Source organism: Centruroides sculpturatus, unplaced genomic scaffold (genome assembly GCF_000671375.1).
Source record: "Centruroides sculpturatus isolate CEXI.00-Female unplaced genomic scaffold, Cexi_2.0 scaffold1367, whole genome shotgun sequence".
Classification (NCBI taxonomy): domain Eukaryota; kingdom Metazoa; phylum Arthropoda; class Arachnida; order Scorpiones; family Buthidae; genus Centruroides; species Centruroides sculpturatus.
Window position 1 is genome coordinate 13 of NW_019385836.1, and position 18,052 is coordinate 18,064.

The 18,052-nt window shown below is 27.5% G+C and overlaps 1 protein-coding gene and 1 long non-coding RNA gene across 4 annotated transcripts in view; both read left to right on the plus strand.

Annotated features, from left to right (window-relative positions):
* The first annotated feature begins 206 nt into the window (after positions 1 to 206).
* LOC111642419 lies at positions 207 to 1,811 on the plus strand. Its single transcript, XR_002759547.1, has 2 exons — positions 207 to 975; positions 1,778 to 1,811. It is a non-coding gene; the product is annotated as an uncharacterized LOC111642419 (long non-coding RNA).
* An 8,680-nt stretch (positions 1,812 to 10,491) lies between these two features.
* LOC111642416 (trafficking kinesin-binding protein 1-like) overlaps positions 10,492 to 18,052 on the plus strand; it is a 44,592-nt gene continuing 37,031 nt past the window's right edge. The window contains exons 1-2 of one of the 3 annotated variants that reach the window (XM_023388765.1): positions 10,492 to 11,248; positions 12,051 to 12,127. In XM_023388765.1, coding sequence (XP_023244533.1) covers positions 11,170 to 11,248; positions 12,051 to 12,127 — 156 coding nt within the window. In that variant the 5' untranslated portion in view covers positions 10,492 to 11,169. The remainder of the gene's footprint in view (positions 11,249 to 12,050; positions 12,128 to 18,052) is intronic. The other 2 variants (XM_023388764.1, XM_023388763.1) reach the window with 2 other exon arrangements.

An 18,052-nucleotide genomic window follows, 5' to 3' on the forward strand; every position in this document is an offset into this window, starting at 1 on the left:
GATTTTTTTAAAACATTTATCGAAGTTTTTACGACTTTTTTTTAAATTCTAGTTTCTCGCACATTTAAACTGGGTTAATTTTTTTCTAATTTTTTTGTATGCGGTTTCTTAACGAATAATTAAAAGAATACAATTTCAATTAATTTGATTATTAAATTATAATTAATTAAACCGAAGTTAGTACTTTCGCAATTTTTTTATGCAAGTTTAATCGCGTCATTAATGTCAAAATGTCAAAAGAGAGAGAGAGAGATGTAAAGTAAATGACCATAAAACAATATATCGTGTCATAAGTCATCCAATGTAACATGATGGCTTACATGATACGATCAATAGTTTATCTTGTCACATTTTTTTTGATTGATCAGATCAGTTTTTTTGAGGAAATCCGACCAAGTCCTATTTGTCGATGCTCGCCGAACTGTGCAGGACCTATTTTTCAGTTATTTTTTCTTAATTTTGATTTTTTTTACCTTAACACGATATAAATAATGTTACATAGTTAAAAACGTCCCAGCAAAATATGGTAGAGACCTAGTTTCTAGTAATAGTTATTTATAAAATTAACTTAAGGTGAAGATCATCGATAGCAATCATATTTCGATTAAGTAATGATAGGATAAAGTTTTTCCTTCTTTTCCGATGAAGCTAGTATATTCTTCCCTCCCCTTTGCTGAATAGACTAGACCACCTGTACCTTTCCACACGCACGTCTACCTTGTTATAGAGAGCGATAGCTGCGACTATTCGATACGATGGTCTGAAGCTCTGTAGGTTATCGATGGTGCAGGTTGTGTCTGTTACTTGATCCAGGATCAGTAATAAGTGGTGTGTGATGCATCGAAACTATGGTCGGCCAACGTGGTGTTACTTAGGAATTTTACGGGTTGCATATTATGCATAGAGGCACCAACGATCTATATCAGCTTGAGGAACTAGTGTCAATTCGCCTTACCGAGCAGAAAAAAAATGAAGGTACATCATACTCGATCGTAATTTAAATACATAAAATACCGTACAAAACGCGCGATGTTTATCGGAGTCGAGGTATGATTCATTTCAAATAGCGAATAACTGCTTAATTTTTCATATTTATGTCATTTTAAGTATTGTGCTATTTACACAGGCGCGTGTTTCCTCTTTTAAGATTCGAGTTGAATGAATTGTAGTACAGAAAAGGAAGCTTGTTTTCAATATAATGCCCTTGACTTATATCTGTAATTAGTGTTATCTGAATGAAAACGTTAGTAGAAATGGAAACAATTTAAATAAATGTTGTTTTTTTCTTTTTTGGTGTAAATGATTTTGCAGTTTCTTAAACTGTTGCTATTAAGTATTAAATTTTATATTGGATGATTTATCATATTTTTTAAATAAAATACTAAAAAATATAATATATATATATAATTTGTATATTTAGTTTGAAATGTATTATGATATAAAAAATATTTAATTTATGCTATATTTTGGCAAATTTGTCAAAATAAAGCATTGATATAAGTATAGGAAACAATATATAAAATGCCAAATAAATAAATTTTAATCAGATATTATCTTAATGAACTGTGATTTCTTTTTTTTTCTAATTTATCTGTTACTTCATTCTATTCTGATATAATTTTTTAACAGTAAAATAATCATAGATTGTTATGAAATACTGTGTTTATTTTGACACTACAAAACAATGCCAATCTGTTAAAAATACTGTGAATTTCTATAATTTAATTTTTTAGTATTTAGTTTCTTATTTTATATCTGTCATTTATTTGTTTTTTAGTCTTATGTTCGGATCGTCTTAGCCAGATGACAAAGACATACAATGACATAGATGCTGTGACCAGGCTACTCGAGGAGGTATGCATAACTGATAAAAATAAGATTATTTTAATTTATAAGTGAAAGTAATTTAAATGTTTGTGATAGAATATAATAAAAATAGAATTTTATTTGGTTGCCATGTATTAGAAGAATGGATATTTTCCTATATTGAAATATACTAAATATTTTTAATACAATTCATGTGTGTGTTATTGTCCTGTTAAGTGAATTTTGATGAATAAGACAAAGTAATGAAGTTCACAAAACATTTTTTAATACATATGTCATTTATTTTTATTTCCTTTTTATTTCTTTTTTTTATTTGTATTTTCCGATTACACACATTTTCAAGCAATTTTTATGCAAAAGATTAAAAAAATAATAATAAAGAATTGCAAATGGGCTTTATTATATTTTAATTAGTTATATTATATGAAATCAAAAATTAACTCATTTAATACTTATAATTTTGTTATGTAGTTGGTATATGATATTAATGTAATAATCCATTGAGTACAAATATAATAGAAATTATCATTATTAAATAGCAATATAGGTCACTTCTAAATTTAACTGATATTTAATGATTACAGTATATATTGAATGTGTGTTGTAAATAAAAAAAATGACTAAATTTAATTCCTAAAATTAGAACAAAATATAGAAAAATAAATATAAAAAAAAAACCCAAAATTAAAGATAATTAAAGTTTAAATCAGCAACAAGTGATGGTTTAATCAATATTATTTAAAGAGTTGTACAATATGGTAGCTATTAAATATATATAAGTATTGGATTTAATGTGTAGTTCATATTGATAGATCTATTTTTATTATTGTTAGTTTAATCAATCAATTGTATTATTTAGTATTTGTATTACATAATATTTTATGCTTTATTCAAGAGGAATGAATAAATTTAGCTATTATCAACAAATAATTTGATTGATTGTTGTAAAGTAAAATTGTTAATTTGAAAATTAATAATTTTACTTTGGTGATTTATTTCATTTGATACAATTTATGACTAGATTTATTTGTTTTTCTCACATCAAGTAATACAATATTAAATATCATGTAATAACTAATTTACTATATTTGTAATATTGATTTGTATAAAAGTTTAATCAGTTTAAAAACAAATCCCATTAATATGATGTAATCAAAGAAACAGTATCATTCAAAAGTAAAGTTTGGAACTGTTTTGGAACAATATAAAATCTATCATTCAGCAGTTGCCATTTTTTCATTATCATTTTAATTTAGTAAATTTTTTCTTGTGGCATATGTTAATGATTAATTTAATAGTTTCAGTATGTATGTTTGGTTATGATGATATAGTTGACGTTTATTTCAAATCATAAAAACTGTACAGAAGTTTTATATAATGTGTACATGATTTTGAACAAGAATTTAAAAATTAGCGATTATTCTTATTATAATTTTTCTTGAATGTTGGGAATATTTCTATAAAAGTGTTGCAATATGACATTTTGCTGATAATTAAATATGAGGAGAATTTGTTATGGAAAATTTAAATATTACATCAAAATAAGGATTTTTATTGAGTCATTTTAAGTATTGTTAGAATAATCCTTCTATGAACATTCTCACAATAGTATTGGTTATCACTAAGATGATTTAACTAGAATAACAGTCGTCATATTTTTTACTATACCATTTTAACTCTTAACAAAAATACCTTTAAGGATATATAAAAAAATGTCAACTTAAAAACCTAAAAGTTGAACTGAAAACCAGTATACAGCAATACCCCGACTTACGCGAACCCGGAGTTACGCGATTTTCAAATCTCGTCGATTTGTCTTATGTTTGAGCGCCACGCAACCCTTGATTACTCACTTCCCCACACTATTGTTCAGCTTACATGTTCTGATGTGTTGTGCGGAATCCACACATAGCTACAACTTATTTTGTGTTATTTATTTCTGTGTTTGTTATATATACGGAGACTCCAGAGACTCTACTATGTCATCCAAACGAAGTAGAACTAATTCTTCTGCATCAAACAAGAAAAGAAAAACTTTATCTTTGGAATTGGGTATGTTCGTAAAGTCGAACGAGTTAAGCGAGAATGAAGTCATCGCTATTCCTATTTCATTAGACTTTTTGAACGATTCGTTACTAATGCGTTTAACTCGTCTGACTACGAATGTACCCATTATTAAAGACTTCGATACAAAAATGAAAATTTGTGAATTGGCAAAGGAGTTTGATCTACCAGAATAGTCGGTCAGAACAATTATAAAAGGCAAAGAAAAAATTCTCGAAGCTGTGAAAAATGCTCAATCTTTACATTCAAGCATCATTCGTAAACGTCACAGTATTATCGCTGAGATGGAAACAATGTTAAAATTATGGCATAATAATCAAGTAAATGTGAAAAATTGTAAAATAATATAGGCCTAATTTGTTATACATATGTATTATCTAANTTCTTACGAAAACCAATTATAATTGATTATATTTTCTGCTGAATCGAATGACTAAAGTGGCGTGCTTAAGTGATTATAATTATGTAATATCGATATTTTGCCTTTAGGTACAAAAATATCTCGCCGACATCGAGAAAAAGAAGTCACGAGAAATTCCCGGGTAATAACTAATTACAGAAAAGCGAAATCATTTGAATAAAGTGTTTTTTTTTTTTTTCATTTGTCAACAATCTGATAAGCGGATCCGTTTTATGATTTATAAATGTGCATGAATAAATCGCTTAGCAACAAAATTATTAATTTATTAAATATATGTTATAATTGTTTTTTACTTTGTTATTAATTGCTGTAAATTTAATATTTTAAAAAGCAGGTTTAGAACATTTCAGGTATTTTAAACGATCGACTTACAATGTTAGCTGGTTGCTATACTTTATTCCTTACGACAACAAAACCATACTCGTACTGTAGTACGAACATTGTCACTTGTCAGCATACTAATCCATAGTCCATTATTTTCCTTAAAAATAATAATAGGCTTAAATAAATCAAATGAAATAAAATGTTAACTAATCGGAAGGACTATTTGCCTGACCGATGGACTAATAAAAAATAGTTTGAGTTATAGAACTATACTGTATAGTAAAACTGGTGGCGTAGCGAATATAACTGGCGCCCGGAGCATGACACTTTATTGGCGCCCCCCAGAAACACACATAGTTTGTCTTGGAGACCATTTTGGCGCCCCTCTGCGAGTGGCGCCCGGTGCATGTTACACCCCCTTGCACCCACCTCGCTACGCTACTGAGTAAAACCTGTTCAAAACGGAAATCTTCTGAACCGGAAAAATATTTGGTATCATGCGAGTCCGGTTTACACATGTTTTACCTTACGTTCTCACCAATAACTACTGTTATAGTATTAACCGTAGCATAAAAACTTGTGTATGTGCGTGTTATATATATACTGTATTTACAATAATCCAAGAACATCTATTTTTATTTCAGTTTCGTATGTATCAGTAGCCATTGTTGTAATTTTAAATAACGATTACTGATATTTCTATTTACTTAAGACCGAAAATATTCGTCCTGGTATGATTTAACTTCATTTTTAAAAATTTCAAAATTGTTTTTCATCAAATAAATAAGTCGAATTATATATCAATTTATCGGGGGAAGTTTCTAAAAAATATTCGTATTTAAATAATAGTTTTTAAAATTTATTCTCGTGTTGCATCAGAATTAGTAAAGGGTGTGGACGGAAACTCGAGTCGAAGTTTTGTTCTAATATAAAAGTATGCAAAGTAACGATTCCAGAAAATTTTCGAGTTTTCGAGAAATCTTAAACCACGGAAAGACTTAGAGAAAACGAATGAATAAACTATTAGAAAGTAAGAAGAAAGTGATGATCTATATAGAAAAGTCGACACGCCCAAATAACTGTATTTAACGTGTATTGTGTAGAAAATGTTCACGTACACATTTACATATTTCATTTGTAACACACTAAATACAGACGTAGATAATCGTTGTTTAGAATACGGACATTTCTATTCACGACAGTTTAATAGATACAATACAATCTTACAATAGATGAAATACAGTAAAACCTGTACAAAACGGAAACGTGCCGAAACGGGAAAACTTCGGAACGAAGCGATTTTCTATGTTAAAAAATCTGCCAAACCGGAAAATATATTCAGTACCGTGCGATTCCGGTTTACGCAAGTTTTACTGTATATATCATACATAGTAAGTTCGAACGTAAGAGTAATTTACTACTGTATATTCAATTCGGCTATTATATACATATATTACTTTTCATTTTATCTGCATGGTAAAAGTCAGATATTTGAGAGTAAAAGTAATAATATAATAAATTCCTTAATGTACAGTATCCTATTTCACGCTATAATTATATTCTAGACAAAATAAAACTTGATCTTCAATTATACCCTTTTCAAAGTCCGCTTTATCGGTCTCTAATTCTGAATGATTGATCAAAAGATAATTACCTGGGTTGTTTTGTACTTGACCTATATCATGCATCCGACACCAAGAACACTCTCATAACTGTTTATTCGTGTTTTTGTTACGTTTACTGACTTTCGTGCGAATTTCGTGGCTCAGTCAGTACCTACGGTAACACAAGATACAATTACTTTTGTTACCTGCGTCACTGGGCCACGCTATTTATTCTCATTATTTCTTCCGGTGATACAGTCAAACCTGTTCAAAACTGAAATCGGACAAATATTCGGTGCGAGTCCGGTTTACACAGGTTTTACTATATATATTTTTCACAAACAGCGTTTTATTTCGACATTTCACACGCTTAGGAAATGGTAAAACAGAAACTGCTCGCATATTTTCGTATTTTAAAATATTATCCTGTATTGAAAACAATATAATAATCAAGATATTGCTTCTAGTGTTTTTGTTTTATATGTTGAATATAATTTGTCCATTTGGACTGTTTAAATACAAATTAATACAAAATAAATACAAATACAAAATAAAATTTAATAAAATGATTAACGATTTTGTTAAGTTGTCATTTTTAAAAATAATTCTAACGTTTGTTTGAGCACACTTGTCATTTTTCACATTAGAAAGTAACTTGTAGGCAATTAATTTGTTTGAGAGATCGAAAATAAACTTTGTTTTCCCTAGATTTATATTAATTTACATCGCAGCGACTTATTTTTAAATAAATATTTTTCAAATATAATAGACAAATATTTAATAAAAATTTAATAAATTTCGTTGCGAAATACGAATTTTTACGTACAATCTAATTTAAATATTCAGTATATAAATAGGAACATTTTTCAAAAGAACAAAAGTTATGCACAATCAACTAATAAATATTCATAATGTCTTATCTAATTAAAATTTTTTCTCAGACTTTAAATGAGTGGCCAGTGATGAAAAGATCCTATTGAAGTGAATAAACATCTGTGGTCATTGCCTTTCCTGTTGTGTGAGATTGTTTTTGAGAATTAATTGTCGATCCATTCAGAAAAAATTCTTCTTTTTTCTTCTGATACGGATGGTATGATCTTAACGCTTACAGCCAAGGATAACTAACAAAACAGCAAAGGCGAACTCTCAATTTAGAAACGTCTAACAATGTGACTTGTGTACCTGTAATAGTGACGAGAAGCCCGTGTATTAATAAACTGTACTAAAATTATGTTTTTGTCCTGCGCCTTTTTGTTTATCCTTTAACAATTTAAAATAAATTGGCGGTTTTATTTTGTTGTTTACAGTTGACGGAGGAACAAATTTATTTCTGTATTGTATGCAGAATAATAATAATTGATTATTTAAATATTGATACTGGTATTTTGGAACCACGTCATGTGGTTTGCTTCAAGGTCAGGCTTCCAAACAGGATTATCGTGTCGGTCGGATAAAAATTCGAATTTTTTGGCATTTGTTGTTCTCGAGATGCCACTAGTCACTACTCTATGACTGTGTACTAAATGTGGTTTTTACCTGTGATGCGATATGTGCGTTTTAAGTGCGCGGAATAATATAAAAAAGTAGAATAAAATTCGTATATGTGTTTGTTAGCGTGATTATCATTTTCGTTAAGATTGACGACGATGACAATGATTTTTATCTAATAAATTGCATGATTGTTCTTTCGAAACCTTGCATCCAAATTATAAAGGAAGATTGTTTAAAAATTTAGTTTTTTGACGTCATAACTCAAGACAATTCAATAGAAAGATAGGAATTTTCCTGTTTATATATCCACATATTAGCCTTATGTTTATTACTTAAGTAATATTTTGGTTTAGTCAAGTTAACACCAATTAAACCTAATGAGGAATTAAGTAGATTTGTATTATTATTAGTTTTGAAGCGTTAACGAGTGGTCGCATTTTTGTAATTAATTTAATCAATAGTGGATTAAGTAAAAATATATTACTTAATAATAATAATAATAGGCTATATATCCCCATTTTCTGGCCAAATATAGTACACGAAAATTAAGTTTTGTTCACTAGAAATGTCTGTTTCAGCAAAAAACTTTTGTTCGGAAAGACTGATATCGTGTGATCTTCCTTACTGTTAATGGTGCATTAACATTTCTGGGATAATTTCCGGCATACTGGACAAGCTTGCCTCAGTCGTCAAAAAGTTGCTTTATACGTAAAACGTGTATTTTTGCTGTCAACTTCCCGTTTGACTAGAAACATTTTTCATGGACTGTTTTAAGAAATTGAAATGCATCGTTGGGTTTTGATTTTATGCTGAACCTCGGATTGGAACGATGTAATTTATTTATTTATTTTTTAATTTTTTAATTAATCTAAACGTTCATCGGATGTTAATTATTTTTAAAAAAATTAACATTTTACATTTTAAAGTGAACAGGTTTATTATTTTCTGTATGTGTAATACACTCTGTCTTACATTTCGTAAGGAATTTTAATTTATTACACATCATAAAACTCTTGTTCATAAAATTATAAACAACTATTTATAAGTTATACAGGTTATTTTAAGGTTTAATAAAATCGAATATTAAGGTATTTCAGGCTTTACACGGTTCATCTACTTTACAAAGTATGTTTTACGGCTCATTTGTAGTCCGTGAATCAGCGATTGAGAATACTCTTGGTCCTTTTGTGATATGTAATCACTTCATCATTGTTGCATCTATCCTATTTCAAAATACAGATGCATATTATTAAGACTTTAAACAAAGTTTTCATAATATAAAACATACAACTTAATAGACAGACGTGATGTAATTTACTGTATAAACTAATGACTTTGACATTATATTAATGTATATTGCAGGTCGTGTATTCCCCACCTTTTTATATATCGACCACCTTCAATAATATATATAAATATGTATGCAACAGACTCCTATATGATTTTTAAAAGTGTCTTTTTACATTCGGGAGCAAAAAATGTGTAAAATTTTTAATATTTTCAATGCTTTATAGACTCCCTCAAACTTTCCTCGACCTCTAAGGGGCCAGTTGGGAAGCCCTGGTTACAGGTCAATTGGGTAAATTTTATTATTAAAATTTAATGAAAAGTTTACTCTTAACGAAAATCTTTACGTATTTTTTTTTAATGTATGTGTACGTTGCCTGCATTCCTGAAGCAACCAGATCTGATTGTTTCTGTCGAAAGTTGCTTTGCTCTAATTGCATTTCGTAATTATAATTGATTTTGAAAATGTTTCTAAAGGCACTTGGTTATCGGATATATTTATAAAAGTGCCTTTTTAGTTTTTATTTTTTTCTTGTTCGAAGATCGTCGAGAAGACGAAAATATTTTATACAGTTTATTTATTGAAACGAATGATCCTCGTAAAAATGATGACCAGCCACGCCCTAAGAGAATTGCCTTTCTTGCATTCTTTAATGTAACTCGTACGTTTCCGACGATGAAAAAACTGCGTGTTTATACGAAAATTCATATATTATTATTTTAAGTTTCTCGTAATAAGTCCCGTTTGTCTTATCTGTTTAGTTCGAAGTGGGGGGAAAAATGACACCTTCGAAGGGAGGAAAATGGCAGTTCAGACTTCGAGTAGATAAAATAATTTTTTAAAAAATTTTATGAATATATTAATGATTTCTTTCCATCTTTTTCTTAACTAGGCTTTGACCTATTTAATAGCGAGGTCTAATCACGTTTCTTTTCAGCTTTATTATTAAAATATTTTAATTTTCTGAATAAATATTCAAATTTGCCGAAATATTAATTTTTAGTTTTGCGTAATTTTGTTTTGACTGATATAATGTTTTGCGAATTGTGGAATTTTGGATATATTTCTTTCTTTTTTTATAATAAAATTTTCAGTTGAAAGACTAAATATTTTCAAAACAGTTTGTTTGAAAGTTTAGATTTGGTTCCGTTGTGGGATTTCTTATTTAGGTTAATTTTATGGTTGGAAATTTATAAAAATTAATGTAAATTAGCAATTTCGTGATTAAATTGTATTCACTGAAAATTTAATTTTGATTTTTTTAAAACATTTATCGAAGTTTTTACGACTTTTTTTTAAATTCTAGTTTCTCGCACATTTAAACTGGGTTAATTTTTTTCTAATTTTTTTGTATGCGGTTTCTTAACGAATAATTAAAAGAATACAATTTCAATTAATTTGATTATTAAATTATAATTAATTAAACCGAAGTTAGTACTTTCGCAATTTTTTTATGCAAGTTTAATCGCGTCATTAATGTCAAAATGTCAAAAGAGAGAGAGAGAGATGTAAAGTAAATGACCATAAAACAATATATCGTGTCATAAGTCATCCAATGTAACATGATGGCTTACATGATACGATCAATAGTTTATCTTGTCACATTTTTTTTGATTGATCAGATCAGTTTTTTTGAGGAAATCCGACCAAGTCCTATTTGTCGATGCTCGCCGAACTGTGCAGGACCTATTTTTCAGTTATTTTTTCTTAATTTTGATTTTTTTTACCTTAACACGATATAAATAATGTTACATAGTTAAAAACGTCCCAGCAAAATATGGTAGAGACCTAGTTTCTAGTAATAGTTATTTATAAAATTAACTTAAGGTGAAGATCATCGATAGCAATCATATTTCGATTAAGTAATGATAGGATAAAGTTTTTCCTTCTTTTCCGATGAAGCTAGTATATTCTTCCCTCCCCTTTGCTGAATAGACTAGACCACCTGTACCTTTCCACACGCACGTCTACCTTGTTATAGAGAGCGATAGCTGCGACTATTCGATACGATGGTCTGAAGCTCTGTAGGTTATCGATGGTGCAGGTTGTGTCTGTTACTTGATCCAGGATCAGTAATAAGTGGTGTGTGATGCATCGAAACTATGGTCGGCCAACGTGGTGTTACTTAGGAATTTTACGGGTTGCATATTATGCATAGAGGCACCAACGATCTATATCAGCTTGAGGAACTAGTGTCAATTCGCCTTACCGAGCAGAAAAAAAATGAAGGTACATCATACTCGATCGTAATTTAAATACATAAAATACCGTACAAAACGCGCGATGTTTATCGAAGTCGAGGTATGATTCATTTCAAATAGCGAATAACTGCTTAATTTTTCATATTTATGTCATTTTAAGTATTGTGCTATTTACACAGGCGCGTGTTTCCTCTTTTAAGATTCGAGTTGAATGAATTGTAGTACAGAAAAGGAAGCTTGTTTTCAATATAATGCCCTTGACTTATATCTGTAATTAGTGTTATCTGAATGAAAACGTTAGTAGAAATGGAAACAATTTAAATAAATGTTGTTTTTTTCTTTTTTGGTGTAAATGATTTTGCAGTTTCTTAAACTGTTGCTATTAAGTATTAAATTTTATATTGGATGATTTATCATATTTTTTAAATAAAATACTAAAAAATATAATATATATATATAATTTGTATATTTAGTTTGAAATGTATTATGATATAAAAAATATTTAATTTATGCTATATTTTGGCAAATTTGTCAAAATAAAGCATTGATATAAGTATAGGAAACAATATATAAAATGCCAAATAAATAAATTTTAATCAGATATTATCTTAATGAACTGTGATTTCTTTTTTTTTCTAATTTATCTGTTACTTCATTCTATTCTGATATAATTTTTTAACAGTAAAATAATCATAGATTGTTATGAAATACTGTGTTTATTTTGACACTACAAAACAATGCCAATCTGTTAAAAATACTGTGAATTTCTATAATTTAATTTTTTAGTATTTAGTTTCTTATTTTATATCTGTCATTTATTTGTTTTTTAGTCTTATGTTCGGATCGTCTTAGCCAGATGACAAAGACATACAATGACATAGATGCTGTGACCAGGCTACTCGAGGAGGTATGCATAACTGATAAAAATAAGATTATTTTAATTTATAAGTGAAAGTAATTTAAATGTTTGTGATAGAATATAATAAAAATAGAATTTTATTTGGTTGCCATGTATTAGAGGAATGGATATTTTCCTATATTGAAATATACTAAATATTTTTAATACAATTCATGTGTGTTATTGTCCTGTTAAGTGAATTTTGATGAATAAGACAAAGTAATGAAGTTCACAAAACATTTTTTAATACATATGTCATTTATTTTTATTTCCTTTTTATTTCTTTTTTTTATTTGTATTTTCCGATTACACACATTTTCAAGCAATTTTTATGCAAAAGATTAAAAAAATAATAATAAAGAATTGCAAATGGGCTTTATTATATTTTAATTAGTTATATTATATGAAATCAAAAATTAACTCATTTAATACTTATAATTTTGTTATGTAGTTGGTATATGATATTAATGTAATAATCCATTGAGTACAAATATAATAGAAATTATCATTATTAAATAGCAATATAGGTCACTTCTAAATTTAACTGATATTTAATGATTACAGTATATATTGAATGTGTGTTGTAAATAAAAAAAATGACTAAATTTAATTCCTAAAATTAGAACAAAATATAGAAAAATAAATATAAAAAAAAAACCCAAAATTAAAGATAATTAAAGTTTAAATCAGCAACAAGTGATGGTTTAATCAATATTATTTAAAGAGTTGTACAATATGGTAGCTATTAAATATATATAAGTATTGGATTTAATGTGTAGTTCATATTGATAGATCTATTTTTATTATTGTTAGTTTAATCAATCAATTGTATTATTTAGTATTTGTATTACATAATATTTTATGCTTTATTCAAGAGGAATGAATAAATTTAGCTATTATCAACAAATAATTTGATTGATTGTTGTAAAGTAAAATTGTTAATTTGAAAATTAATAATTTTACTTTGGTGATTTATTTCATTTGATACAATTTATGACTAGATTTATTTGTTTTTCTCACATCAAGTAATACAATATTAAATATCATGTAATAACTAATTTACTATATTTGTAATATTGATTTGTATAAAAGTTTAATTAGTTTAAAAACAAATCCCATTAATATGATGTAATCAAAGAAACAGTATCATTCAAAAGTAAAGTTTGGAACTGTTTTGGAACAATATAAAATCTATCATTCAGCAGTTGCCATTTTTTCATTATCATTTTAATTTAGTAAATTTTTTCTTGTGGCATATGTTAATGATTAATTTAATAGTTTCAGTATGTATGTTTGGTTATGATGATATAGTTGACGTTTATTTCAAATCATAAAAACTGTACAGAAGTTTTATATAATGTGTACATGATTTTGAACAAGAATTTAAAAATTAGCGATTATTCTTATTATAATTTTTCTTGAATGTTGGGAATATTTCTATAAAAGTGTTGCAATATGACATTTTGCTGATAATTAAATATGAGGAGAATTTGTTATGGAAAATTTAAATATTACATCAAAATAAGGATTTTTATTGAGTCATTTTAAGTATTGTTAGAATAATCCTTCTATGAACATTCTCACAATAGTATTGGTTATCACTAAGATGATTTAACTAGAATAACAGTCGTCATATTTTTTACTATACCATTTTAACTCTTAACAAAAATACCTTTAAGGATATATAAAAAAATGTCAACTTAAAAACCTAAAAGTTGAACTGAAAACCAGTATACAGCAATACCCCGACTTACGCGAATTCGACTTACGCGGTTACCGCTCGGTCCCACCTATCGCGTAAGTTCGGGGTATTACTGTACTCAGATTCAACTGTTCTCATCTCCATTTAGCTGCCAAATACTAACAAAACCTCCTTTGATTACCTCCTCTTGTATCTTTTAACATCCTCAAAATGATCCTGTCATATTCATGAATCCTTTTGGACTACCAGTCTTGCCCTGTCAGTTTAATTCTTATATGAAATTAGAATGGGTTTAATATATATCACATTTTCATGAAAATTATCTTGGAAAAAATATTTTTTAGGAACTCTAAATTGAATACATGATCAAAAAGAATCGTGTGTCAATTAGTAGCAATGCTTTCATTGTTAAAAATAACCAAAAATTTGTTTTTGGTTATTTTACACCAATCCAAAAACCAAAAAAATAGTAAATAGAAATTTGTTATTTCTAATTACTATGATTTTTGGATTTTTTTTATCACATTATTCAGTATGAAGTTTTAAGTCCAGCTAAATATTTCCATCATTTACATAGAAGAATAAGTTTGTCCTTTATATCAAAGAAATCAATCCTTTGATTGATAAAAAAAATTATAATGTGTTTAATTTTAAAAAATTGTTTTTCTCAATATTTTAGATTTATAAAATTTTTGAATATAACTAATATATTCAAATGACAATATCAGAGTTAAAAATTAAGAATATTGCAGGCAACCAGCTCTAGACTTTTGGTTTTCTGTAACAAAAGTAGTTGTCCAAACTGCATGGTGTATTATTACTTTCTGGTTGTTATATATGACAGGGAAAGTATGGCAGTCAGTCAAAAAATTATCCCTAGATTTTTATATTTTTGTACTTGTGACCTTGAAACATTGAGAAATGCAAAAAACATTTGGGGGTAATTTTTGTGTATGGATGTTAGTGTGTGGAGGCATGATTTTGTTCACCCTCTTTGAATCGTAATAACTCCTGTGCCTTGTCAAAAATTTCTGAAATTTTGCAGGGAGGTTTGTGTATTAGGAGAATGATGCTATTAAATTTTGTTGGTTAAAGGTTGAGGGGATGGGGAGATAAAGGGGAATCATATGTATCTTTGGTAACATCAGACTTAATGACGATTTTACTTGTTATGAGCATTTAAACTTTTTTCTATAAAACCTGTTATAAAATGGCAAAAATTAAGCATTTTTGCCTTTTATAATAGTTAAAATATAAAAAATTTTTAATAATAAAATATCATAACAGGTGGTGTCTCACACACAGTTTCAAATGTTGCAGAGAAAGTTAAGCAACCCATTGCTGGATTATTTTATAAAGAACCAGAAAATATGAAAAAACATTACCTCCTTACATAAAAAATAAAGTTGCTTTATTGCTTGCACACTACAAACATCAGTTCATTAGTTCTACACACAAAAAGAAATCTTGAACATTTTTGGCAACCTACAAGGCATTTGTTTACAATAGGTGCCAACTTAGAAACATTAAGTAGGCCTATGAACTCTTATTGGGTGTGTAGAAAATTTGTCAAAAAACTTTAATGAAGTAAAATATTCAAAAAAACAAAAAAAGAATTTGTGATTTAAAAAAAAAAATTAAACAAAGCTGTAATTGGATACTGTATTAAAAATCATATTAAGGATTCTTCTTAATAGTACACAAACCTAGTAACTAACAAACCTACACAAACTGAATTGGATACTGAATAAAAATTAATTATTCAATATTACATTTAAAATGAAAATATAAACACCTGATTAATGAATTAAAGGATCCATTAATTAGGTGTTAGTACCCATTAATCATTAAAGCAAAACTGTTATTTAAGAAGTCATGATTTTTCTGTATTTACAGTAAAACTTATGAAATTGACAAGTTTTCATTCTACTTTTGTAAAATAGGAAATTTTTCTGATATATTTTATTTTGTTTTAAATTTATAATTTAAGTACAACAAAGTAAAATTAATGATTATGAGACAACATAATAATAATTATTAAGTCTTTAAAACAATAGTGTTCAAACAAATGACTATTAGTCCATTACTATTACTTATGTCATCAATATTTTTCCTCTTATTGCCAATGCTTGCTTTTTTATTTTGCCATCTCACATGCTTCTCTTGTATCCTGTGGTGCCCATATTAGATTTGTTGTCATAAGAGTTGATGTCTCAAATGGACTTTCCTGTGTTTTGTTTCTTACTACAGTAGAGCGTCGATTTTCCGAAAGTCAATCACCCGAAACAATTATCCGAAAGAATTCCAGTCGGCAAATTTAAATTTTCGCCAGTGCTGTGGCGCTTCAATCTTTGGCTATGTCTTGGGCTACTCAAATATTTTACGTTTTTGATACTAAATTAACATCTGAAGTATAATTTTTTATTATTTTTATATTTTTCAATATATTTATTTTGTTTGTACAAAATAAAAAAATAATTTTTAATGATACAATAGTCTTTATTAGGCTTAACATCGACGAAAATTCAACGCGAAGCGACACGCAACGGAAAAACTTTCGAAATCGGATACGTTAAACTGTTTTTTCGTACATAAATTAGTTATCCGAAATATCAGTTATCCAGACAACCCCAGTCCCCAATTGATTCGGAAAATCGACGTTCTACGGTATTATTATTCTTACTACAGTATTATTATTATTTAGCAGGATAAAATATGCACAAAGTACAAAAAGATTAAAGAAAAAAAAATGAGAAAGAAACGAAGTTGCCTGTTGGACAACTTGAAAGTAGATTTGGTAGTCCAAGTAAAATTTTGGGTACCTGGGACAATCATTAATTTTGAATCCTGCATGATGGTAAAAAATGAAGTCAATGTAACAATTATGATACTATGATTTCTGAACTTTAAATTTAATCTAATTAAATGAATTTATTTTTTTCCAGTTTTGAAATTGTTTATTATTATTTACTTCAAAAAATCTCAATAAAAATTGCTACATAATAGTTATCATAAAAAACTGTAGTATTATTTTTAGTGGATACTTGCTATGCAAATCATTTAAACTCTACTATGTTGTTGTTTTGGCAGACTGAATAAAATAATGACAAAATTAAAGAATTTAGTTTTTAGTTGCTGTTAATTGCTGTTTGTTTTTATAGTAATGTAGGAAATTAAGTATTTTCAGACTTGACTAAGAAAAACTTTTGGAATAAGCTTTTAATGAAAATGTTTTTATTTTCTCATTAAGGCAGATGATGATGATTTCATTTTTTAGTTACAAAATAACACTTTGATTAGGCAAATTTACAGTTTAGAAATTGTAACATCACAAGTATTACAATTATTAAACTTTAAACTAAGTTTTACCATAACTACAGGTTCAAATAATTGCAAACTTTTTTTGAAGATTATTTAATGAAAACTTTGTTGAATTTAATGAAAATTGAAAACTTTGAAGAGAGTACAAACAGAAAAAAAAATTGTTTGTACTCTTGTAATATTATCTTTGCTAAAAGAAAGTTTAAATACTACATAAATATTTGAGGAAAGAGGAGTGAAAAATTTGAAGATTTCTTATAGCCAAATCATTGCTTACATTTTGTTTTTTTGCATATTCAAACGTATAAAAATGATGTATAAAAGCTTTTAAAAATGTATATGCATTAATTTATACTTGATAATCCATTTTATAATTTATAATAGTCTATTTGTGTGTTACATTATCATCAAAATTATAAATATTGATATTATTACTACTCCAAATTTCTGTCATAATATAAAATTTGTTGCATTTTATTTCTTTATTGTAATAAAAAAGAAACATTAATAATCTTACATAAAATTAGAAGGATCAATATGTACAGTACTGCTTATGTAGTAAGAACAGTCAATATGCTTATATAATATTTGAATGATTCCCTAATGAGAAGTTATTAAACCAAAATCTGGTATAAGTAATAGTGACAGGATGGTTGTCATAAATTACATCTTACAAGCCAAGCTTCTGAGTAACAAATGGATAGTCAAAATTAGTTTTGTACCAATTAAAAGAACATTTATTGATTAATCAGAATCAGCAAAACAATCAATGATTTTCTATAAAGTTATTGATTTGATCCATATTTGCCTGAAGTTATATTGATTAACATTAATTACATTAAGGTTAGAAAATTTATTCAAATACTTGAAATTTGTCACAAGTTTATCAATGGTGCTAAGTGTTGACATAT